This window comes from Lotus japonicus, chromosome 4, assembly GCF_012489685.1.
Source record: "Lotus japonicus ecotype B-129 chromosome 4, LjGifu_v1.2".
Classification (NCBI taxonomy): domain Eukaryota; kingdom Viridiplantae; phylum Streptophyta; class Magnoliopsida; order Fabales; family Fabaceae; genus Lotus; species Lotus japonicus.
This window is the reverse complement of record NC_080044.1, coordinates 67,306,537-67,333,030: the sequence shown is the minus strand read 5'-3', so window position 1 is coordinate 67,333,030 and position 26,494 is coordinate 67,306,537. Positions and strand designations below refer to the sequence as shown.

General features: G+C 35.5%; 6 protein-coding genes across 6 annotated transcripts; 4 read left to right on the top strand and 2 right to left on the bottom strand.

Moving 5' to 3' along the window:
• Nucleotides 1-960: 960 nt before the first annotated feature.
• On the bottom strand, nucleotides 961-1,435 carry LOC130713208 (uncharacterized). The gene is made up of 2 exons (XM_057562996.1): nucleotides 1,268-1,435; nucleotides 961-1,173 (listed from the first exon to the last, which is right to left on the bottom strand). Exons 1-2 carry the CDS (start codon nucleotides 1,433-1,435, stop codon nucleotides 961-963), a joined length of 381 nt encoding a protein of 126 aa, XP_057418979.1.
• An 8,855-nt stretch (nucleotides 1,436-10,290) lies between these two features.
• Nucleotides 10,291-12,059, bottom strand: LOC130710938 (xyloglucan endotransglucosylase/hydrolase protein 22-like). The gene is made up of 3 exons (XM_057560337.1): nucleotides 11,638-12,059; nucleotides 11,273-11,466; nucleotides 10,291-11,179 (listed from the first exon to the last, which is right to left on the bottom strand). Exons 1-3 carry the CDS (start codon nucleotides 11,935-11,937, stop codon nucleotides 10,780-10,782), a joined length of 894 nt encoding a protein of 297 aa, XP_057416320.1. The 5' UTR covers nucleotides 11,938-12,059; the 3' UTR covers nucleotides 10,291-10,779.
• A 3,081-nt stretch (nucleotides 12,060-15,140) lies between these two features.
• On the top strand, nucleotides 15,141-16,550 carry LOC130710939 (xyloglucan endotransglucosylase protein 7-like). The gene is made up of 3 exons (XM_057560338.1): nucleotides 15,141-15,477; nucleotides 15,725-15,921; nucleotides 16,030-16,550. Exons 1-3 carry the CDS (start codon nucleotides 15,199-15,201, stop codon nucleotides 16,427-16,429), a joined length of 876 nt encoding a protein of 291 aa, XP_057416321.1. The 5' UTR covers nucleotides 15,141-15,198; the 3' UTR covers nucleotides 16,430-16,550.
• A 1,462-nt stretch (nucleotides 16,551-18,012) lies between these two features.
• On the top strand, nucleotides 18,013-19,437 carry LOC130710940 (xyloglucan endotransglucosylase protein 7-like). Its single transcript, XM_057560339.1, has 3 exons — nucleotides 18,013-18,418; nucleotides 18,530-18,723; nucleotides 18,886-19,437. Exons 1-3 carry the CDS (start codon nucleotides 18,146-18,148, stop codon nucleotides 19,283-19,285), a joined length of 867 nt encoding a protein of 288 aa, XP_057416322.1. The 5' UTR covers nucleotides 18,013-18,145; the 3' UTR covers nucleotides 19,286-19,437.
• Nucleotides 19,438-23,318: 3,881 nt separating this feature from the next.
• LOC130713207 (uncharacterized) lies at nucleotides 23,319-25,156 on the top strand. Its single transcript, XM_057562995.1, has 2 exons — nucleotides 23,319-23,632; nucleotides 24,165-25,156. Exon 2 carries the CDS (start codon nucleotides 24,170-24,172, stop codon nucleotides 25,154-25,156), a length of 987 nt encoding a protein of 328 aa, XP_057418978.1. The 5' UTR covers nucleotides 23,319-23,632; nucleotides 24,165-24,169.
• LOC130713206 (uncharacterized) lies at nucleotides 25,147-26,493 on the top strand. The gene is made up of 3 exons (XM_057562994.1): nucleotides 25,147-25,990; nucleotides 26,079-26,234; nucleotides 26,482-26,493. Exons 1-3 carry the CDS (start codon nucleotides 25,562-25,564, stop codon nucleotides 26,491-26,493), a joined length of 597 nt encoding a protein of 198 aa, XP_057418977.1. The 5' UTR covers nucleotides 25,147-25,561.
• Nucleotide 26,494: the final 1 nt, after the last annotated feature.

Genomic DNA, 26,494 nt, shown 5'->3' with positions numbered 1-26,494 from the left:
CTGGTGCTGACAGGGACATAGAAAAGGGGGGCAACAAGGTAAAATTAAAGCAATTTTTAGTTTATACTAGAACTCTATAGCAATATTATTGACTGAGAATGATTTGCTTCTAATTTGTCAGAAAAATCCAAAGAAGGTCCACCCTGGCCAGGCTTCTGGAAGTGGAACAATTCCTGGAACAAGAAGTGCATCTGCTGCTGCCCCTGATGGAAGAGGGCCTCAGAAACCAAAGTACAAACCTGCTGCAAAAAGAAAGAGGAAGGCTCCTGAAGCAGCTACAACCCAAACTGCTCCACAGCCAGCTTCCCAACCAGCTTCCCAACCAGCCTCCCAGCCAGCTTCCCAACCAGCTTCCCAACCATCTTCTCTGCCAGCTTCACAGCCCTTATCAGGTCATGGCAGCACAATAACAGCTACACTACCTCCTTCTGGTGCAACCACAAGAAGAAGAAAGAGACCAAGAGCTGTAGTTGGAACTCAAAAGGGCACTAGTTGATTATGAGCCTTGATTATGTTGTTTTGTGTTGGTGTCATTTTGTGTGGAACTTTAGTCTTGGTGTTTTCCGGTTATGTAATGAACTTATTTAAGCCTTTAGTTAATGTATGACTTTATCTATTGTAATTTGCAAGGGATGTTGTCCATATTTGGTTTTGTATGACATTATCCATTGAGTTTGGTATCTATGATTATGTTAGCCACTGTGTTATGTTAATTATCCATTTTGAATTTTCATATGACAACTGAAAATAGTAGATAGCCTAGGTAGAACATTGTGCTTGCAGACATCATTTCAAACAACAAAAATTTGATGACAAATTACTCAAGTTTCATTTATCCATTTCAAGTTCCATACATATGCACTAATGGCACACACACTACATAGGCACTAATGGCACACACAGCACAAATAAACCCAACATCCTCTCCTACTTCTACTACATCATCCTCTCACTCTAATTCTACTTCATCATTTTCACCATTAGAATTGCACATACAATCAACAGGAACACAACTACAGACCATCCCAGAACACAACACTTAATCAATATTGCTTGGTTCTTCTTCATCTCATCTACTCTACGCAACAAGCCTGCAATTATTTTCTTGTCACGCGGGTTACCCTCCAACTCATCATACCACTGGAAGAAATCACACTGCCTCCTTTTCTGTTCCTGAGAATAAATAAATTTGCCCAAAAATTTTAGTTCAAGCATAACCACATTCACAACAATTAATCAACCTTCAACAAATAATCCAAAACATTACCTTAAACCTGCCACATCCATAGAACCGCCTACCAATATTTCCGTTCTCGTTCGTCCAAGTAGTCACAACCGGGGCAACTTCTCCACACTTGCACAAAACAACGTTCCTCCTTCGACCGTAGCCACTGGAAAAAGAGCTCCCTCCAGAGAAATGGCTTTCCCCACCCATGTATGCCACTTCTTCGTCGCGAGCCGTTAGCCTTCTCCCTTTCCCTTTCGCGATTTGTTGAGCTCTCTTGCTCGTGTTCTTTGTTCCTCGATTCTTCCTCCTCTGTGTTTCTAATTTGGGGATTTATCCCCAAATTGGGGATTTAGGGTTCCCTTTTCTTTTTTTTTGTTATTAAGTTATTAAAATCCACGTGGCAAAAAAAAAAGAGAAATTAAATCCACGTCAGCCCCACCGGTAGTTTACTAACGTTGAACTACCAGAAGGGTAAACGCTACACTTTTTTGTTTCATGGAGGGCACAAACGTTGACAAAATTAGATAAAGGGTGTCATTTGCACGCCCATGAAACATCAGGGGCACAAAATGCATTTAAGCCTAAAATTAAATAAAGGTATTTTAGTAACAATATATGTACTACTCTTTGTGCCACAATATGAAACAATAATATTTCTGGAACGAAAGAAGTAACGGAAGTGACAATAACACTCTCTCTTTGACATTCTCTTTGATTGGTTAAAATTCTTATAGATCTTACTCTTGTCAAATTAAAAGTGAAACTCCCTCTAGTCTTATATTTTTCACTATTTTGATTTTTTTTTCCTATTTTTTGTCACTCTTACAATCTTAAGAGAGTATTAATTATGTTTTATAAATTACTCCCTCCATTACAGAAAGCTTGTAGTTTAAGGTTGTAGCACAAATAGTAAGAAAACAATTATTGATAGTATAATTTGACTAGATTGCCCTTATTTAATTTTACTAGTATGATGTGCAACTATTAAAGTATACTTAGATAAAGAAGAATGTAATTAATAGAGAAGAGTTGTAGTTGATTAAAATGAAAGGTGATAAGTGAGAGAAAATGTATTAAATGAGGGTATAGGTGGAAAAAATTAGCAAAAAATGCATTGGTTTTCTAAAACAACAAACATTTTGGGATATTGAAAAATGATGTAAAACAACAAACTTTCTGGAACGGAGGGAGTATACCCTTAAATTAATGTATAAATAATTAAAGAGTCAGAATTAATAAGAAAAATAAAAGATGTACTCCCTCCGTTCCCTATTATAAGTCACATTTTTTTAAAAAAATTTGTTACAAAATATAAGTCACTTTCTAATATCTAGGAAGCATTAAATAATTTTTTCCAAGTTCACCCTCATATTTAATATGAAAGAGATGATAAACTTTAGAAGTATTAACTTGGAGAGAGAAAATCATAGAAAAGTAAATAAGGGTAATCTAGGAAAGTAAATCATTTTCTTTACAAATTTATTACTGGTAACTACTTTTCTTAATCTAAGAGAATAAATTATTTGTGATTTATATATAGGAACGGAAGGAGTATTAGAAAGTTAGGTTGTAATTTTAGTGAAACAAGAACATTAAATACTATTCATTAATATGTATCTCACAATTTTAAAGTGACACGTATTAAGGAATAAAAGTGTGTTGTTATCCTTTGGCATTTACTAAACTCACTATTGTGTCATAAACATTTTGTGCAAGTGCCTCGGAAAGACTATTTTTTTTTTTGATAAGCAATATGAATTATATTGAAAAGAAGTACAAGGGGTACTTCAATCCCAATACAAGTAAGGAAGAATGAAGGGAAAAAGACTGAAACGAAAACAATACAAAGCAACCTACTACATCCAAAACTAACCCACCCAATACCCCAATTGAAAAAGGCTTTATAAAAAAGGCCTCATTAAAACCTTACTAGGAGAAAACCCCCTTGGGAAAACCTAGTAAGGAAAAAGAGTACCTCTTTATAAAGCCGAGATGAATTTTCCAAGGGGGCTTACAAAGGATCAAATTAACCCCAGCCCAATTACCAATCCCACACCAGCCAAGCAGTAGGAACAAATCCATATATATACCACCAACAACATCAAGCTCTCAAGTAGTTTCCACCTGCTGCGAAAACAAACTTAGTAAACCCACAAACAAATAACTCTGAGCAATATATATTCTCCTCCATATGTGGCAACATTCCTCTAACACAGAATAATATCAGATATCCCACAATATTAATTACCAATACAACACAAAGGCTCATATGTCCACTCAAAAAGTGAATATTGGAAATTTCTCCTTCTAGCCTTTAGCCAACACCAGGACTTGAATTTTATCTTTTCCAATATGACAGATATCACCGCTTGTTCTTCTCTAAAAATAGCAGCATTCCTACTATTCCATAACACACTTACAGTGGCTAGCCAAATAGAAGAGAGATCCCTCCTGTTTACTGCATAGAAACAATCCACAAATTGAGCAAAATGACTAGCAGGTTCCTCAGATAAAACAGAACATATTCTCATCCAGTTGAAGATCATACTCCAGACCTCCCAGGCAAACAAACAGGAAAACAATAAGTGTGAGGTAGTCTCATTCGCAGATCCACACCATGGACATGACGGATTAGCTATTAGTATATGTCTCCGAGTCAAATTCTCCTTCGTTTGAATCCTGTTCAACAATACCCGCCAACCTAATGCCACTGCACTTGAGGGCGCATACGCCTTCCACAGATTGATAAAGATAGGATTATCCAATGTAGTCGGAAAGACTACTATTCTCCCTGTATCAGAAATTTAAATTAAAAGCGGTATTGTCTGGACTGGACTGATGGAATTACAAAACCAGGAATAATTTCCTGGGAGAAAAATCCTGCAGTGTGCTTATATATTAATCATGAGTAATAATTTTTAATTTTTCCCAATTCAATCTTAATTTCATTTTTTATGTATTTGTTTTTGGATAACCGAACTAAATATGTGTAGTGAAAAGTATAAGAGTTATGATTCATACACACCTTCATCCATTTTTTACATTCATTTTCTATATATTTCTCTCTTCTTTATTAATCAAATCATATCTATCACATATTTACTTTTATTCTCTTTTTTTTTTCCTTCTCTTTTTTCCTTTCTCCACCTCTTCACACCTAAAAAATGAGGTGTGAACCAGGGCAGTGTCTAGATAATTTGGGGCCTAAGGCGAAAATATCAAATTTATTTTATTTTGGCAAGAATTTTGAAAAGGTTTAACGTATCATATAAATTATTAATTTTTATATTAATAATCTTCTAGATTTTCAGAGCTGCGAAATCATTTATTAGAGTTTTATAATAAATATTTCTAACATTTCGCTTCAACATAAATAAGATAGTTAATTATTCAATCTAACTTATAACAATATTGCTGATTTAACCAATATTAATTTTGAAAAACTTATTTTAGCAGTAGAAATCGTTACGAGAATCGACAATAACATTTGATAGAGAATATATACATTTCGAAAAGAATCTAAAGTTTTAATAGAACTTGAAACGTAAGGAATGAAACATTGAGAGATTTTATAACAATTTAATATCAAGTACCTTATTTGATAATTCACGTCAAGATAGAAACAATTGATTTTTTTAGAGAAAAAACAATGAGTGAAACTACAAATATATAAGTAGAAAAAAACTAACGATTACAAGTAAACACAAATAATTTTAAATTTTCAAATGTAAAAATAACGGGTATTTTACTTATTAGTTTTTTGAAAAATGTAAATTTGATAATTTAAAACACTATTACTAATAATTGTTAAAGTTACACTTCCCACAATTTCATTTCGAGTTCCAACATTTCATTGCCCATATTGCAGTTAAGATACATGAGTTTTCCACTATTCCGTTATCTTTTTCAAGTCTCAATAAAATATACTATATAGGTAAAAAAAAAAAAATTGGGGCCTTAGGCAATTGCCTAAGTATTGTAAAGCTTTACACGGCCCTGGTGTGAACAAATGATTATTCAAAGACTTATCAATTTTAAATTTTGAATGTATTAAATGTGATATTTTTCAATGAAGTTTTTTATTTATTTTCTAACTAATATCTTAAAGAATACTTATGAGCAAGTTTTTCTTTTCATTAATTGTTTTCTTCAGTTTTACAACTTGTATGATTCCCTACTTGCATTGAAAAGTCGTGGAACTAATAAAATTGAAACCTTTTGCCCCCACAACCGTGCCCATACTTCATTTATGCATTGTTTGATTTGAAGGATCGGAATGGGTGGGGATGGAGGCACATTATCCCCCACTTTAAAAGGAGGAGAAAGTTGGAGAGTAGGTATTTTGATTTCTATTTTTGTTAGAATATAATATTAGAATATTTTATTTTTGATTTATTATAATGTAATTACGCATGTAATCTAGCTTCGATTTGTTTCCTAGTTACCTATTAGTCTAGGACTTTTGTATATAAATACTCAGTTGTTTATCAATGGAAAGCAAGGAATACAATTCCTTCATAGTTGTTTTATTTCTATTTCATTTATAATTTTTGATTCTAATTAGGGAACAAACCTCCTCACATTTTTCAATTTATAATCAAATAAGGGAATATAGTTAAAATATCCCATACATTCTTTATATTTAAACAAATGGGGACTCTCTTTCTAGTGTGCTATGTAAAAAAATTGTAAATGTATGCAGAAATGAGTTAATTTCAATATTTAAACATGACAGTATATAATAATGAGTTGATGTAGTGGTTCATTATTTCATGATTTAAGTAAATGGTTGATGTTCGATTCTCAAATTTTATAAATGAAAAAGCTTATTAACCAACCTCCTACATTTTTGTCCGGCGCCTCACGACTTTATGGATACTTTGATTAACACAATTTTTTTTCTTTTTCTATTGAGTGTTGCTATATATTACAAAGAGAAAACTTAACAAAATGCAAGAAGTTTTTATTTCATATTTTCTTAAAAATCATTCATGGGTTTTATTTTCGTAACAAACATTATTTTTCTTCTCATTTATTATTTATGTACTCTTCCTGTCCTGTATTCCTGTTGGTTTGGGGGTAAACACTAGAGTGTGTACCAAATACTTTCCCTTATAGATTTAGATTATTATCCGTTTGTCTTTTCTATGTCATTTATGTGAAGTGTACAACACTTAACACCTAACTAATTCAAAGTTTTGAAATTTAGGAGGACCGAGTCAACTCAAATACTCCCTCTGTTCCTATTTAACTGTTCAGGAAGAGAAGAAACACACATATTAAAGAGTGCAATTAATTTTGTTACTTTTCATAAAAGTATTATTTAATTTCCTATTTCACCTTTTAAAATGTATATTATATTTTCTCATTTATTGTTCCTGCAAGGGTATTTCTTGGAAAAACATCATTTAATGCTCTTTTGAAACTCTAAGTGGACAAATATATAAGAACAATTTTTTTTCCTTCAAAGTGGACAGTTAATGAGGAACATAGGGAGTACTAGTTACTCCATCCGTTCCTAAATAACTGACACTTTAAGGTTGTTGCACAAGTATTAAGAAATAGCAATTAATGTTCTTGTTTTATTAAAATTACAATCTAACTTCCTACTATACCCTTTATCTCTCATATTAATTCTAACTTTTCAGCTTTTCTACCACCAATTAATGAAATGTTCAATTGGTAAAGTATAATTAATGATCTCTTGAACTTTGTAAAGTGGCAGATAATTAGGAACAAAATTTAGCTAGAAATAGTGTCAGTTATTTAGGAACGAAGGGAGTACATCTTTAGGAGTATAAGACTATATTAGTTACATCTCTAGTTAACGTCAAAACTAATCAAATATAAACAAAACCAAAATCCTAATAATCATATAGTTGTAGATTGTTGTGATATCAAGTATGAGTAAGTCTCACATTGGAAGATAAAAATAACTTTGAGCAGTTTACGAGTGTGAGGATCCATAAATCCGATGTCTTAAGATTTTGGTGAAAAATGTGTGTCTGGTCCATTCATGTTTTGCTCTTTAAAGTTCAATGTGGAGTTATACCCCCAAATTTTAAAACCATCTCCTTTGTTTGGTCATTTATTTGTCCCAACCGTGATATCAGAACCGATAGTTATTTGACTATGGGTCATGAGCATCTGAGACTCAGAAGCACAAGTCCAGAAAGACGGCCTCTGAGGTTCCGCTTGAGTAAGTCCAGCTTTCGTTTGAGCCTTTGTTTGGCCTAACGGATCTTACAATTTACAAACATCAAATATTCCATTAACTTGTTTTGAAGCTGAGCAAATTTACGGGTATGCACGGGAGACGATCAGAAAAATGTCTTATACATTTATGACCATTTCAATGTCTTCATAAAATCATAAATAGATTGTTGCGACCTTGCGGATACATACATCCTTAGCTCGTGTTTTCAATTTAATTGGCTGTCCATGCACAGCACATTTTTTCGCAACCTGCCGCAAGTACGCTCAACTTAATTATGAAAAAACGAAGTGAAAGTGACAAGAGCTATCCACTTTGTGCTCAAGATCATTCGTGAAGTGGCTTGCATTGTTCAGAACATATATATTGGAGAATAATATTTGAAATGAGTGAATTTAAGACCAATTCCAATATAAAAATGATAAAATTCGATTTTTTTTAGATTAATAAATATGCACCGTGTGTAAAAAAGTTTTACACTGGCGTTCAATCACATTATGTCACATAGGATTATTTTTTGACATATTATGTCACATAGGATTAAGTACTGGTTACAAATCTTATTAATTTTATATTAATAAATTGCTAATGTGGCGAAAATCAATTGAGTGCATATATAAAAAAAGTTTGCACTGTCAGTGCACATACCATTTTCTCAATTTTTTTTTGTAAAACATGTTCCAATAAAGAAAAATAACATAATTGTACTTTTAATCCCCTAACGCTTTCTTAAGTTTGGTCCCCCTAATATTATTTTGGTAACTTTAGCCCCTATATTTTTAATTAAGCAGTTATTGTTCCGTATTGACTTTCTATCAAAGTTAACGGGTTTTGCTGAGTTGACTTTCATTTGCTTACATGAAAATTTATAGTGATTGTGATAATTAAGATAATCTATATTTTAACTTTTAAATTAATATAATATAAATTTAATAATTAAGTGAGCACAACTCAATTTTTTCAATACAACTCAATTTTCATTTTGCAAAAGTATAATTAGGTACTGTTTGACCTGACTTTTTTATGATTTAAGAGTACTCTCAAGTAAATACTTAAAATAAGTGTTTCATAAAAAAGTAAAAGTTGTTGTTAATTTTTATTTTTTATAACTTAAAAGTTTCTTTTAATTTAAAAGTTATTTGTTAGTTTGCATATAAACGACAGTTGGTACGTAGTCGCAACGACACTATGATGGAGGGTAAGTAGTACTGGTGGTGGAGGTCGCTATTACCTAATAGCAGTTGCAACAATGATGGTAGAGATGGTTGCTTCAAGGTGGTTGTTATATATGATGGTGGTTCTAGTGGAGACGATCGACAGTGGTGGTGGCTATGGAGGAGGAGGTGACGACAGTGACAGTGATGGTCGAGGGTGGTGGTGCTGCCATAGGTGAAAGTTGTAGTGGGGGACTGGGGGTTACTTAATTGGTGGTGACAGTGGTCGTGGTGGTGACAATTACAATGGAGGTGGTGAAGGGCGATAATGATATTGATGGTATAGGTGTTTGCTTAAGCAATGGTGGCGGTAATGATATAGTTGGTGCAAAGCATCTTGCAAATCATCTATACGAAGCTACTACAACGTTCCTCTAGTGAAAATTTGCCAAAACCCTAGTCTCTAGAAATTTTGTCATTTACGTTCCTTCTACTCCTTCCTTATTCGTTGCCATTCTACCATAGTTTTAAAACTCGAACCCGGTTCGATCGGAACTCGGTCCTAAGTCCGGTCCGATCGCAGGTTCAGATCGGTTGTGTCATCAAACCGGTCAAACTCGGAATAAACCGATCAAACTCGGGTCGGACTGGCCAAACTCGGGCGGTTGAACCGACTGGGTCAACTACTGCAGCACACAAGGGAAAAAAAATTAGAACCAGGTGGAATCGAACATAGGACATGAAGGATATTAAAATATTACCTTCCCACTATGCCACATGCTGTTAATTGGCAATAAACACACATTATTAATTATAAATATAATTACATCACTGAAAAATATAAAAAATGTGAAGTTATATGAGCTGTGTTATTAATATTTAAATTTTTAAATATACACCGAGTTAAGCAGTCCGCCATTGACCCACTGGTCCGATCAGTGACTCATTGACTCAGTATCTCGACCGAGTCGATGACCGAGCCGAGTTTTAAAACACTGCATGTTACACTGACATTGTTGGCACACAATGTGGGCTTTTAACCCATACTTATGGAGTATTTTAGATGTTTTTTGATATTTTTAATAATTTGTTCATTTTTTATATTCTAAATTTAATAATATTTTAATAGATATCCGATTAGCCCATGATTTGGTTGATATTCGAAGGTAAAAACACATAAAATTCATCCAAAACAACTCAAACCATTTTAGTTAGTCCAGATTTTTTTTTATAACAAATTCTCCAATCCAACTCGTATGTACTACTAGTGCACATTTGTGCCAAATTGATGCAAGAATAGTGAATTCATAGCTGTTTAACAACTAATTTTCGAGTATCTATTTAAGGTTACAAATTGTATTTCACATGACCACAGATTTTATGTTTAAAAGTTACAAGTGGTATATCGATGCTCTATTGAATTGCAAGTTACAAGTGGTATATCAATACACTACCGAACAAATGGTGGAGGCTGGATAAAGCCTTATTTGAGTTTAATCAATGACAGAATCCTAAGTTTAGCAAAAAGCTAGGAAGAGAAAGTGAAAACAAAGAGGGAGAACAAGAGCTCAATTTTAAAGTGAACATCATTTTTCTAACAAGTTGAGATAAAAATATGTTTTTATTGCACTGAACTTTTATTAAAACACACATGGAGAGTTCTTGGACTATAGTGCAGATTTATGTAGGGGTAGCATCCTATGACCATAAAATAAACCGGACTTACAATTTCCAACTCAAATAATCAGTTGTGCACTACTCATATTTCAGCAGAGTAACATGGGCTGATGGGCTAATGGCTTTGCCTTTTGGGGCTAGTGCATATCTTTGGTGTTTATTACTTTCTTAGTATGCACATACAAACCAATTCAGCAAAAAAGGAGAGCAGTGGTTTGTTTTGTCAGCTTTCCTTGGAAGTTGCAATGTAGAAATTAAGTAGTGAGTTTATCTTTGTCACTGTCTGTGAAACTTGTCCAAAGTATTTACAATCCATGCCTAGAATGACATGAACAACAGCATGATTCACTAGCTTTATAGCAAAAGAGTATCCCACTTTATTCTTTTTTTTAATTAATTAACATCATTTTTACATAACAGTGACCTCTTCAAATTAAATTGCAGAAAGAATGACAAATGATTATAAGATGGGGCATACTATATACTATGAACTAAGTTCTTAATATTTATGACTTGGTGCGGACTGTGCATTCCATAGGGAAACCCTGAGGGAATCTCTTAACATCAGTGCAGTAATTGTAAATCATATAATTCATCTGCACCCATTTCAATCTCTTCTGGTTATGTGAATCAAGCTGTTGTGATAACCAAGCATTATGAGAAGTGCTATTAGACTTGCATGAAGAAACCCCATTGGACCAAACACAACCATTTGCTCTGAAGTTCTGGAATGAAGCAGTGAATGGAGCTTGACTCCAATCTGTCTTCACTGCTCCTCCTCTTGTTGCCCAATCATCAGCGTTCCATAGACTGGAATACAATCTCATTGGCTGGTTCTTTGGGTAAGGAATACCAAAACTCTCCAAGTTCCTGTACTCCCTAATTGGTCTTCCATCAACATAAAACCTGAAAATTAAAATTGAATGAATCAATGTTAGTCTACTTAATCAATGAGTAAAAGATCAGAGATTGCATCTTTTCTGGATTTTATTAACTCACACAACATGTGCAGGATTCCAGAGAAAGGAATATGTGTGAAAATGTGCAGTTGGATCAAACCAGAGGTAAAATTGCTGCTCTCTGTCACCCTTGCCTTGAGTGTACACATTGGTATGAACTATGTAAGGATCACCACTCAGATTCCCCAGGAACTCAAAATCTATCTCATCCCAGGATGACCCTTCTGAACGTAACTGCATGAGGTAGTAGAAATTATATATTAGAGTGAAGTTCTATGAATAAGCATTTATGCATGCCATGGATTTGTGTTATTGTGTATAAGAAAGAGAGTATGCTAAGCAAAATAAATGTTATTTGGAAGTTCTTATAGATGGTTTATTTAATCAAATCAAGGGATTACTCACGTAATAAGCAGTGACTGTGCCAGCAGAATTTCCAGGGACAAGTTTGATTTGCATGTCAATTTTGCCATAGAGATACTGATTCTTTGACTGAAAGCCAGAGCCAGAGGCACTGTCAAGAGACAGAGTAAGAAGCTGACCATTGCTCAGAATCTTGCCTCTGCCATCTCCCCAAGTGACATCCACATCTTGGTAGAGGTTGCCAGCAATGGCTACCATGGAAGGCGTGGAGATTAGAAACAGAAACACCAAAACAAATGGAAACAGTGCATTGCCACAAGGTGCACAAAATAAATATGCCATTGGACAAAGTGTTATGTAACAGTGTCTAGTGAAGAGGTTTTGTGTGTGCAAGACAAAATTGTTATTTTGTTCAAAAAGTGATGGGAAAGCAAATTGCTTGTGTTCCAATTTATAGTGGTCTCTGAGGTTCTTTGGGAATGTTGTTTTTGAGTAATGAAAAGTTGGTTGGTGGGGTGAAGTTGGAACTGAACAACTGGACAGCAATTGAGTTTCATTTGCATAATTAATGATCATATATAGTTTCAACTTTTTAAGTGGTGCTTGTCAGGGAAGGCATTATCTTAATTGCCCACACATTCGGTGCAGTGGTTGTGACTTGTGAGTTGTGACTTCCTAGGTTTGTTCTCTGTAACCAAACTGTGGTTTGGCTCTTGCAAGCGTGTGGTATTGTTGATTCGTGGGGTAATCCAAAGTGCTAGAACTTGAACATATAAACATCTACTAAGTACAATCTGGTATCTTCCACAGCACTTTCTTGGCTTGCCAAGTCAGTACATTTTGGAGAAAACTACCCAAAATCATGGTAAATAAAAGACTAAAAGTAACTTTTACTTCTATTTAACCATAATATTGATTTAGAGTATGTCCAAACATGCACTCAGATATTGTTCCTCTGACATTTATGATTCATGTGAATTCTAGAAATTGTATTATCATATTTCCATTTACTCCATCTTTTAACTTCTGCCACGACATGTTAGAAGTAGAAAAGTTGAAATTCTTCTTTGATGTAATGAGAATCATGAGGTTATAACCTTGACTAGAAATGTCACCGCTCTTATGTAGACAAATCTTATCCTTTTACCACAGGTGGATAACTCTAGAAGGATAGTATAGACGTAGTATATTTATCTCTAAGTAATGCAGATCCGTGAATCTTTTTTTAAAATAAGACTAATTGTCTCGTCTCACTCTAACCTTGATTACAATAAGGCGGTTACTTGAAGTCAATTCTCTTGAATATTTTCTTGCCAATTTAATTATTTGATGTGAAATTGGATTAATCATTCAAATTGTACTTGTTAACTCCTTTTAATTATGGATATTTCATGATCACAACAGAACACTCTGTTCTTCATTTTAAGTTCTGTTCTTCATTTTAAGTTTATAAGATATTTCATAATGTTTTTTAGATGGAGAGTGGAATAACTATTTCCAAACTCTCTAATAACTAATAGGTAATGTAAATTTATTTTTTCTCCTTTTGAGCGCAACTCATTTGAGAAACAGTAGCATGTCATTTTAAACATATGTTGAATTTGTACTCTCATCTTTATGAGGATTTAGTTTGTTTACTACTAAACTAGTTATTTATTGGTTAATGTAAAGCGATTTATCTCCTCTATAGAAACCAGATAGTGGTCATCGAAAGAACGACGATCCGAAGAGATGGCAATCATCGCCACAGGGACCAGTTAAGCTAACTCTAGATGCTGGTTGGACAGGAAAGAAGAATATCTGGCTTGGCTTAGTGGTAAGATCCAACTTAGGTTAACTCCTCGTGGCAGCTACCCATATGGAGACACTTGACCCTTTAGTGCGGAAGCTGTAGCGATGAGAAGGAGCCTTCATACGACTCACGAGATGGGGATCAGTTGCATTATGGTGGAAGGTGATTCAGAGATTGTTATATCTAAGGCTATAGAAAATGGAGCATGCCCTTATGAGATTGAGCCTGTCATTAGAGATTGCAAGAGACTACTCACTGTTTTCCTTATACTAATTTTCTGCCATGTTAGGAGACATGCCAATTTTGTGGCTATACTCTGTCTTCCAATGTTTTTATTTTTCCTTCAAATATATGGTGGAGTGATTCACTATTTCATGTATTGAGTATGCTCTCATAGACTCAGCTCTCACTAATTAATATCTATGTTGAGCTTCCCTTGAAAAAATGAAATACAATCACAATTTTTAAAAATATTACTATATGTCATAATTTATGAATGATATTGTGATGCTATAAGTTATTTGTTGTTATATTTATTACATATTACATATTTTTAAGAATAATGTTACAATTTTAAAGAAAACTAAATCCATTTCAATCCAAACCTTTTAGATTCGCCTAGATTGAATCTAAATTCATTATTCAGCATGATAAAATAAATATGTGTACCTATATTTGTCCACCTCGGCGCACATTTTGTGACATTGCCCTCCGTCCCGCTTCTATTTGTTTAGATGTTATTCATGCCGGTTCAGGTGTATGAAGAGCATATCTTTCGAAGCAAATAATATTTTATTCACATATGTATCGAACATCCATATGTAAGATATAGAAAGAGAAGGGAGAGAAATAACTCAATAAAATATTAAATAGGAATGAAATGTGAGTAAAAATGAGATGGCGATCTCCTCCGGAGGGCTATATGAAACTAAACTCTGATGGAAGCTTCCGTGAACTCGAAAACATTATGGGTGGGGGAGGTTTAATTAGAGACAGTGCAGGGAATTGGATTCGCGACTTCCTTTGTACCAGTTTGGGTGGAGATCCTTTCGTGGCCGAAGCTACAACTCTTCGCAAAAGGCTGATCATGGCGTGGAACTCAGGCCTCAGGAACGTCTTATGTGAAGTTGACAGCGCTGATCTGGTGAGGTTCCTGTCGAATTCCAGTAGCTGCCGCTTCCACGTCCATGGGCTGCTGCTGCTGCCGGTGATTCGTGATCTCTTAAATAGAGGTTGGCGAACGAGACTTGCCTGGATTAGCAGAGATCAAAATAAGACAGCTGATTGTCTTGCGAAACATGCTTCTTCTTCGCATTCGTTGGGGGTTTATGCTGTAGACATCCCCTTTCCAGAGCTAGATGTCATCTTGTTGAGTGACTCTCTAGCAATCCCTTAACCTTGTTGTTGTCTTGTTACTCTTTCGATGCAAAAAAAAAAGTAAAAATGAGATGGAAAAAGAAATTGAAGGTGAAATGAATCAAACACTGAATCCCAAAACACTCCTACCTGCTACCTGAAATAAATGCAGTGCTTTTATTTTCTTTTGCTTTAGTACTACACTTGGGCATACACTTGAATGCCCTACAACAAACCAACTTTAAAATTTAAGTTAGTAACGCTAGCTCAAAGGTGAAGCCAACTAATGGTCAAAATGCTCACTTCAGCAACACCATCTCGTGTCATCTCACTGAATTTTGTTTCTTATATTTTTTTGCATTAACTTGGTAGAGATGCCCATTGTTTCACTCTCAAGAACCTCCTTCCTCTCTTTTATGTGTATCCTCCACACTCACCATTAACATAAAAACAACATGCCCTCCTCTTGCTCTAAAACTCACATATCCCTTCTGGTAATATTCTTGTTTAGCCTCCATTTGTGCGCTCATGCTGGTGATCTTGATCAAAATATTGAAATCAATTGGGGTAATGACCAGGCCCAAATGCTAAACTCTGGCCAGCTCCTTACTTTGTCTCTAGACAGAGCCTCCGGCTCTGGCTTTCAGTCTAAAAATGAGTACCTTTTTGGAAAGTTTCATATGCAGCTGAAGCTTGTCCCAGGAAATTCCGCAGGCACAGTCACCACATACTATGTAAGCAATGCATTAGTACACATTTTATTTTTTCCATGGATTTTCTAAATCACTCCAAATAAATATGAGGAAAAATCACTCTAGAATTTAAGTACCTCATTAGTGCTATAAGCTGAAATTTTCAAGGGCATATGTCAAAATATTACTGGGCCACCGGTGTTTTTCAACTATTAATTATGCACCTATTAATGTAGTATTTTCTATTTAAATTGTTAATTATGATGCACACTGCTGCATGCATACGCAGTTACGCTCACAAGGATCAACAAGCTGGGAAGAGATTGACTTTGAGTTCCTGGGGAATCTAAGTGGTGACCCTTACATTCTTCACACCAATATCTACACACAAGGAAATGGGAACAGAGAGCAGCAATTCTACCTCTGGTTTGACCCCACTGCAGATTTTCACACCTATTCCATTCTCTGGAATCCCCAATTCATCATGTATGCACAAGCTAGTGTTTAATTAATTAGTATACAATAGCCACACAAAAAACCTTTATTTACAAGTAACAACATTAATTAATTTGTTGCTGCTTTATTTCTCTATAGTTTCTATGTGGATGACATTCCCATCAGAGAGTACAAGAACTCTGTGTCAATTGACATCCCTTTTCCGACGAAGGAACCGATGAGGATACATGGTAGCCTCTGGGACGGCGAGGGTTGGGCTACGAGGGGTGGTTCGGTGAAGACAAATTGGACAGAAGCTCCATTCACTGCATCTTATAGGAACTTCAGTGCCAATGCTTGTGTTTGGTCTTCAGGTGCATCTCCTTGCGCAGTTAATTCTTCTGATGCAACATGGATGACACAAGTGTTGGATCCCAAAGAAGTGGAGAAGCTCAAGTGGGTGGTGAGGAATCACATGATCTATGACTACTGTGCTGACTCCAAGCGCTTCCCTGATGGGTTTCCACCTGAATGTGCAGTCACTGTCATTAAGGAGTGATTAACTGATATAACAAACAAAATATTTATATGATTATGCATAAAATTGACATACAAGTTTAAATTAAGTCTATTTAAATCAATGTATTTGGTATTCATGACTTAGAAAAAGAGTGGAGTTAAATGGCTGAACAACTTGGAGAAAATGTTTGGGGGACAAAATAAGATTTAAATACATAAACTAAAATATTTTTATTAGCACTGCACACATATATTCATATATATATATATATATATATAAAATGAAATTAATCTATATATATGAATGTTTAAAATTTATTATGTTATGGTAATAAAAAATTACTTCTCATTCGAACCTTTAATCAACAACTTAGGCGATGCTACTATATAACGGTTGGAAAACCATAAGACTTATATTTAATATACATATTTTAACTTAGCATAATGTTTTATTCACGCTCCACTATAAATGGAAAAGATGGAGGGAAGAAAGATAAGAAGAAAAAAAAAAATGCGAATGAATTATAACTGTTTAATGTTATATAGTATAATTGAATAAAAAGTTTAAATAAAATTCATTGTATAAGATATTTTCTAAAAAGTTTAGTGGAAGAGCTTGAACCTTAATTATATTTAGAATAACCTTGTCTCAATTAATCAACACATTTGAAGGTTAACCTTTAAAATTTTAAAAAATATTTTTAAAAGTTTTCTTTCAAAAATATAACTTCAAACACCTTTGACTTATGTATGGTGGATAAAGAGGCTCACCTCACCACTCTTCAGGCAATTGGACAATAGCTATGTCCACAACGAAGCTTAGTGGAGGGCGACGAGAAAAGTACTGGTAAAAGATATTCCGACGTCCAAGTTATTAGTTTCTAACTTAGAGAGAAAATCTCAATATTTCTAGAAAGTACTCTAATAGCAAAATGAGTGACGTCTATTAAATTAACGATCAAAATTGGATTTATAGGCATGATATGACTTATAATTAAGGCATTGAACCTTAAAGAAGTCTTTGTGTAAGACTACGAAATGATAGTCATGCTTAAGTAACCTTTAAATTGTTTAGTAAGTGTGTTGACTTTGTTCAGCTCGGGTAACTGTTGAATGAAAAGTAAATCACCACGTTGATCTTTTCGTTCGACTAACGTGATGTTCACTATGTTTTGAAACCTCTAAACGAATCGAGGATGATATTAGACTATGTTGTTATTTGTGCCGGCAAAGAAAGTATTTAAGATGATAAAAATGATATTATTTAAAATATATAATTAATAGAAAATTAAAATTTTAATTGAAAATGTGGGTGCAGTCCATGTAAAATTGAAAGATTATTAATATTATGGCTTGATTAATATGGAGCCGGATAAAGGCGGTGATGGTTCTAGACATCGTGTGGCTATGCCTTTTCAATTCCGCGTCCATGCTCGTAGAAGCGCGTCCAATGATTCAGGTGGGAACTCACCATTATGCCAACCCTGACTCGTTCCTTCCTCACCATGCAATCAACTATCAACAGCTAGCACCACCTAAACATCCATTTCAACCTTCCCTTAACTTTCCTCTCTTCTGTGCCCTTCAACTCATCTATATATCTCTTACCTATAACTATAAGTATCATGTCATTCTCTGCAACATCACATTCAATCAAAGTGATCCAAACACATCCTTTCTGATCACTACCAAAAACCATTATTTCCTTTCTTCTATTGTTTTGTTTTGTTTTGTCTGAATTTTGAGACACCTTTCTATGGCTTTTCCAAGAGTAGTACCATTCCTGGTGCTGTTAACAATATCTACTACGGTTGTGGTTGCCTCTGCTGGCAATTTCTATCAAGATTTTGACGTAACATGGGGTGATGGCCGTGGTAAGATACTAGACAATGGCAACCTTCTCACTCTTTCCCTTGACAAAGCCTCTGGCTCTGGCTTCCAATCCAAAAATGAATACCTTTTTGGCAAAATTGATATGCAGCTCAAACTTGTCCCTGGAAACTCTGCTGGCACTGTCACTGCCTATTATGTATGTACAAAATCATTACTATTGCATCAAATTAATTAATTAAGTCTATTCTTTATAAACTATAGTTAATTACTAACTATACTGATGAGAATTTGTTATGCTCAATTTCAGTTATCTTCAAAAGGAGCAGGTTGGGATGAGATTGACTTTGAATTCTTGGGTAATTTGAGTGGTGACCCTTACATCCTTCACACCAATGTGTTTAGCCAAGGCAAGGGTAATAGGGAGCAACAATTCTACCTCTGGTTTGATCCTACAGCAGATTTTCACACCTATTCCATCCTCTGGAACCCACAACGCATTGTGTAAGTTTCCTTAATAAATACGGTTTTAAATTGCAGTCACAGTCACAGTTACCTCTGCGTCGCATAATTATGGACAAATGCAGGATAATATGACTGCAATTCTATTTTTTTCTTACTTGTTTTCATGTAAGGTACTAAATGAATATGTCTTATATATTTCAGTTTCTCAGTGGATGGAACTCCAATTAGAGAGTTCAAGAACACAGAGGCAATTAATGGTGTTCCGTTCCCTAAAAGCCAGGCAATGAGGATATACTCCAGCCTCTGGAATGCTGATGATTGGGCAACGAGGGGAGGGCTTGTTAAAACAGATTGGAACCAAGCTCCATTCACAGCTTCTTACAGAAACTTCAATGCAAACAATGCCTGTGTTTCTTCCTCTGGAACACCATCTTGTGGTTCCAATTCAACCCCTGCTAGCAATGCTTGGCTCTCAGAAGAGCTAGATTCAACAAATCAATTGAGGCTCAAATGGGTGCAGAAGAATTACATGATCTATAATTACTGCAATGACTCGCAGAGATTTCCTCAGGGACTTCCTCCTGAATGCAAGATGGCTTAGGTGGAGTGCAAAGTTCCTCTAGATTGAGAATTCAATTTTCCACAACCTCTTGATACTTTTGTAACTTCTGTACTGATCATATTCTTTAGTTCATTGTATAAGTCACATTATAAAATATAAAGGATTCAATATAAGATATGGTTACTTCTTCATTTTTCTTCTTTGAAAACCATGGAAATAAGACATCAAATAATGTCTAAGTACGAGGAGAGGACATCAAATCTCTCAAGGGATAAAGCTGATGAAGTGTTGGTTTGGAAATCCGTAGATTTTCGCTCTTAAAAATAGTGATTATGAAAAAACTAGTTGGAGAAAGTTTCAATAGAAGAAAATTGGTTCTTCAATGTTTAAGAATATGGATAATTACAGGAAATCAATACGCTTAATGAACACTTACACTACTTAAATTACGAAAATTAAAGATTGGTAGACCACTTGCGTGCGTATCTAAGACACCCGATATTAATGACAAAAAAGGAAGAGAAGAGGGTTAAGTAATAAATGTAACGTGTAAAAAGAGAGAGATTGAGAGAAACAATGGACATATGTGAGGTTTGTTACTGTTGGTGGTACATGTATTACTGCTCCTTAAAAAATCACAAATGGTTAGTTCAAGTGATATACTCACCTTAAATATTTTCTCATCTATATATCTATATGACTATATATATATATATATATATATGTAAAGCACACTTGAGTTTTGCATTAAATATATAAGCAAAACACAAGTGTTGCATTGTATTAAAAGCATAGTATTAAATAATAAAATTTTCCTTATAATAAATATATTAAACAATAAAATAAAAAACTGAAAAAATCATATTATCAAAAACTATTCAACTACTTACATTAAATAATAACATTCAAAAACTTCAAATTTGCTTGAATTTCACATTTCTAAAATATTAAAAACTAAATTATAATATAAAATACTTTCAACAAAAAAGTTAATGATAAAATAATATTTATTAAAAAATAATTTAGGTAAAATAGTTTTAAAATTAAAATATTTCTATTTATATGTAAATGAGTCTTCAGTATACATTAAATCCATGAGACCATAAATCTCTCATACATTTGTATTAAAATACATTAAGAAACAATAATTTTTCTTTGTAAAAAATATATTAAAAATTGAAGAAAAAATTATTGTCAAAAACTATTCAACTTCTTAAATTAATAACAACATTCATCAACTTAAAATTGACTTTAAAAAAACTGAAATTGCCTTAAGTTTTTCATTTCACAAATATTAAAAGTTAAAATGAGTTAATAATCAAATAATATTTTTAAATAAATAATTTTAGATAAATTTTTACAAAATTAAAAAATGCCACTAAAAGCTATTTAATATAAAATATAACATATATGTGAATTATCGAAAAAAATATTAAAATATATCATGAGTAAAAATTACTCGATGAAGCATATAAGAAAAATAATAATGTCCAAAGTTGTGTAAATTTTTGTTGTGGAAGAGCTATCCACTTAATGTGATCGTAGAGCCTCGAAGGATGACTCTCATGGCTATCATTTGTGAGGAAACATTTAGAAACCAAATAAGTTGGATAAATTTAAATTCACTAGATAATATTTTACGTTATTTAAGTTATAAATTATAATAATTCAAAAAGTTTAAATTAATTTTTATTCTTGGTCTTGACAGGTCCCAACAAATATTGACTTTTCCGGTTAAAAGTATAAAAAATAATATTAAAACTTATTTCCTGATTTTTTAGAAAGTAAAAATATATTCATTATAAGTGAGGGAATTAACAAGATACACAACTCTCCTCAAATTACTCATTTTTTTGTTACAATTTTATGATATTAAACACTTATTACTTAACCTTTTTTCCTAAATTTAAATATTTCAAATTAATTTAAATAATTTTTCATATTATAAATTTATAAATTGTTTTTATACTAATAATAAAATATCAATAATTAGATTTGAGTATTATTAATTATTTTCACACAAAAAAACTCTAATTATATTTATTGAAATTTCTTAACACAAATTTACTATATTTTTAATGAAAAACAATTTTAATTTAATTTAATTATAATAGTTTATATATAATTTTAAAAAAATTGTAAGTAAGCTCGTGCAACGCACAGGTGTAATATCTAATATTCGAGTTTGAAAAAATTTCGTCGAATGAGCTAGCCCACAAAATGTGAGTGTACATAAAAAAGTTAAAATATTTTGATTTAATTGCTCATCTTCTTTTATACATATATAGGAGGTTTATTTTAACCTTTACTCCCTCCGTTCCAAAATATAAGTTGTTTTGCAAAATCAATGCACTTTTTCTCTTTGTCTTCCTTATATACCCTCATTTAATATTATATTTCTTAATTACCACCTTCAATTTTTACCTATCACAACTCTCATTATCCACTTAACTAATAATAACATTTATTTCTTCTTAATATAACACAACTTTAAATAGAGGTATTTTAATCAAAAAATTATCAATTAATGAACGCTTAAACAATGTGCACAATAAGAAACAACCTATATTTTGGAACGGAGGGACTAACTATTATTCTGAGTGGCTCAAGTACTCCTAACCCGACTTTCATGTTGATGACCTTCCTTAGTCATACATACTTGTCTGGATGTTTATAACTTGAATATGATTATTTTATGGACAATATAACTATTGTGGATTGATCAGCATCTTAATTGGGTGTCACACTTTTCTTTTTCTTTTTTTTTGTATAATTTATAATTTATTTTTTACATATGAGAGTTTGAAAACTATAGATGATTTTAAACGAGCATGTCTCAAATAACAAATCATTATTTTCGGATACACAACCCTTAGAAATTGAAATCTAAACTAAACATTTAAGGCACACGGTAGAAATTAATATATAAATCACAAAAATTATTTATAATTTATAAATAAAACAATAACACTAGTTAAGATACTACTAGAACTAGTACAATGCAATCGGTGAGGTAAAAGGAAAACAAAACTGCAAATGAATTAAGAGCACTTGTTTAGTTCTTGGTTCTGAGTTCTCACCTCACCGCCAATTAGGGATGGGAATAGGTCAGACCGTTTGTAGGGGCCTATGACCTAGCCTACCACAGGCCCAGGTCAGGCCAGACCAAATTGGTAAATAGGCAAGGCTTAGGCTTTTTGAAAAGTCTATTTAGTTAAAAAGCTAGGCTCAGGCCATTTAAAAAGCCTTTTAAGCCTTATAGGCTAGCCTATTTAAGTAAAAATGATTAGTATTTTTCTGGTACAATGTATGATTAATATAAATATATTATACCATTGATGATGTCTATATATTAGAAATTTATCATAATATATTAATATTATATACTTATTGACATTTTTATATATTTAAGCAAATTGACTTATATAATGACTCAAAGTTATAAGTCTATTTAGAAATAGATATATAACGTATTTAAATACCTTAATATGAAGTGTGATTTTATACTAGCTCTCCGACTCTAAGAAACCAACATAATCTCTCGTTTAGTTTCATCTCTACCTAATAGCTTATAATATTATGAGTCTGATTGTTGAAAAAATTATTTTAGTATAACTTAACCCGTTAGTTTAAAAGTTTGATAACTTCTGTACAAATAAGTTTGTTAGCAAATGTAAAACTCTTGTTGTGAAACGGGCCTTTAAATAGGTTACCAGGCCAGATCAGGCTTTCGAGAAGGCTAGGACAGGCTCGAAAAAAAGCCTTTAACAGCCACAAGTCAGACTCAGGCCTTAAGATTTTTGAACAGGCTAGGCCTATTTACGCAAAGCCTACCTAGGCTCAGCCTATTCCTACCCCTACCGCCAATGGCTTGATGGCGGTATTGCCGTGTTGGCATTATTATTTGGCTAGGATTGGATGTGCCTACTGCCTACCTTACCCTACCAGTCTGTCTCCAACAAATATTCTCAGACCCCACTTTGGAACCAACTCTGCAATCTCAGTTCCCATAAAATAAAATAAAACAAATGCGCGTCCTCAGATGCAACCAACCAAACAATTGGGAGTTGGGTTTGGGGCCCCCCCTATGGGGCTCCCCGCCCCACTTAAAGTGGGGAAATTACTGGAACGCCCCCCTTTAATAGAATACGGAAGACACATTTCCGTATTGAATACGGAAGTTTAATATCCGTATTATATTAGTATGTAAACCGGCAAGGGTTTATTCAAACCCATTTCAAACCCATTTCCGTATTTTGCCAAGCTCTTCTCCCCTCTTCAACCTTCGATCTCTGTCGCTCCCCTTGCTTGAACCGTGTACTTGAAAGGTTCCATCATCTCCATCAAAGCTCTTCACAACCCCATTCTCAGAATTGAAACCTAGAGGTAAGGATTTTTGGATTTTCCCCATTTAACTTGAAATTATGTTAATCATTGAACCCTAGGGTAGTCGATTGTTGCTTGTGTAGAGGTATTGTTGGCTGAAATGTCTTGAATGTGGTTTGGGTTTAGGGCCGATAGCTCATTGTCGTTAATGGCGTTTCTGGGTAAATACGGATCACAGGTTTCCGTATTGAATATGGCAAATGGTTTTCCGTATTCAGTATGGAACATTGTTTTCCGTATTGAATACGGAAAAACGTTTTCCGTATTCATCTCAGAACCAAACCCAACACTTATAATTGATTCTGGGTTCAGAATCAATTATAGAAGGTTTCCAAAGCATTTGTGAGTAGTTTCTAGATGCCATAATTGATTATTAGGAAAATAAAAGTTGATCCAAGCATGCATAATCCACAGAAGATCCGATTATCATCTATGTACTTATAAAATTCTAGGAATTTTCCATTTGCTTGCATCATGTTTCTGTCTATGGCTGAAATGGTATATATAGTGAATGTTTGCTCTGAATATATAGTGAGAATGAAGAACAGAAAGAGGTCTCATGCTTCTAGTGAGGATGTCGGGGCTACTGAGGATAGACACCGGCGGTTACATGCTTCTAGCCGGCGCGGCGATCATGCTGCAACCTCTCAGGCGGTGGAGGCTTCAGCTCCAGTTGTTTCTCCGCCGTCTCCCATGATTGAGGTTCCTCTGGTTGATTATCCGCCGTCTCCCACGGTTGAGATACCTACAGTTGTTTCTCCGCCCTCTCCCATGGTTGAGTCATCAGGCGAGGAGTCCTCAGGCGAGGAGTCTTCCGGCGAGGAGTCATCAGGCGAGGCCTCATCCGGCATGGGAGGATCTGACGAGGAAAGTATTCCTCCGCCTACTGTTGATGCTGATGTCCTGCCGCCAGAGCAGGGGGAGCAGGGGGCACAGGGTGGCGAGGAGGACCTGATCCAGAGGTTGCCGCCGTTTCCGGGGGGGCCTGTTGAGCTATCGCTCCTCACCCATTATGCTGATCACAAGGCTCCCTGGGCGTGGCATGCACTCCTACGCACAGACGAGCGGTATGTGGACCGTCGACAGTTGAAGGTGGCCACAGCTGGGGGGAAGGTTTGGAACCTTGCTTGTGATGGTGATTCAGACAGTCACAGGCGGGTTCGAGAGTTGATTGAGCAGACGGGTCTTCATCAGCTACCATATTGCAGCTACCCGGTGACAGATGCAGGCCTTATTTTGGCCCTTGTGGAGCGATGGCATGAGGAGACTAGTAGCTTCCACATGCCGTTCGGGGAGATGACTATCACCTTGGACGACGTGTCGGCTCTTCTCCATCTCCCCATGGGGTCGAGGTTCTATACGCCTGGGAGGGGGGAGAGGGACGAGTGTGCAGCGCTCTGTGCTCAGTTGATGGGAGGATCTGTTGGTATTTATGAGGCTGAGTTTGATACGAATAGGTCCCAGACTATTCGCTTTGGGGTCTTGCAGACCCGGTATGAGGCTGCATTGGCGGGTATGTCTTAATTATTATTGTATTGTCTTTGTATCTATTATTATTGTATTGTTATAAACTATTAACTTAATTCACTTCATTGTAGAGCACCGATATGAGGACGCTGCACGGATTTGGCTGGTGAACCAGCTAGGCGCCACGCTCTTTGCTAGCAAGAGCGGAGGCTACCATACGACCGTCTACTGGATAGGGATGTTGGAGGATCTTGGTCGAGTGTGCGAGTACGCGTGGGGCGCGATTGCGCTCGCTACGCTATACGACCAGCTTAGTCGAGCGTCCAGGAGGGGGACGGCCCAGATGGGAGGTTTTACCTCGCTCCTGCTAGGATGGGTCTACGAGTACCTTTCTGACCGCGTCATTATCCGTAGGCGGATCCGGAGTACTCGCAGGACCAGCCTAGGGCGCGGCGGTGGGCTATGTCCCGGGTCGGGCATGCAGGCCTTGATGAGAGGCGAGTCATGCTCGATGAGCTGACGGTGGATGACGTTATATGGACCCCATTTGAGGACCATCGGGCTCATCGACCACGGGATCCGAGGGCCATGTATTCTGGCTACATCCGGTCGCCATTTGGCCGTGTTGTTCGACGACATCTACCAGAGAGGGTTCTGCGCCAGTTTGGCTTCATACAGGATGTCCCTCGACACCCCTCTGAGATCCAGACGTCTGGGTCCCTTGCTGAGACCGCAGATGCTGCCTTTGCTGAGTTTGCGCCGCACCTCCGCCCTCAGGGGATCCCCGCTACATATCCGGGAGAGGCTGTGGAGGATTACATGAGGTGGTACAGCGCTGTGTCCCATCGGTTCATCATCCCTGATGATAGGAGGGAGGAGTTCAGTGCAGTGGTAAGTTTGAATTTTATTTTCCATTCAATTGTGATTTTTTGTTCATGATATTTTATTTGTATCTAATGTATCTACATTATTTTTGCAGACTGTTATGCGTCGGGCCGTGGACTTGTTGGAGCAGTCACTCGAGGTGCCAGATGCTCCTGCAGAGGGCACGCATTCCCGATCCCTCACTGAGAGGGCGCTGGATCTTATTAGATCCAATGCCTTCATTGGTACCCAGGGGGTAGCCTTTGCTGGTGTCCGAGGAGCTAGAGCTGCAGGAGGCAGAGGTTGTGGAGACAGAGCGCGTGGAGGCGGAGGCCGTGGAGGCAGAGCCCGTGGAGAGGGTGCTCCTGCAGAGGGTGCGCGTGGAGGCAGAGCCCGTGGACCTAGAGGTCGTAGAGGGGCCGGTAGGGGTCGGGGCGAGTGATTGACTATATATTTGTATATTTTTTTTGTATTTTTATATTATGACATGTGACTATATATTATATATTTGGAAAAAGGCTGGAAAATGAC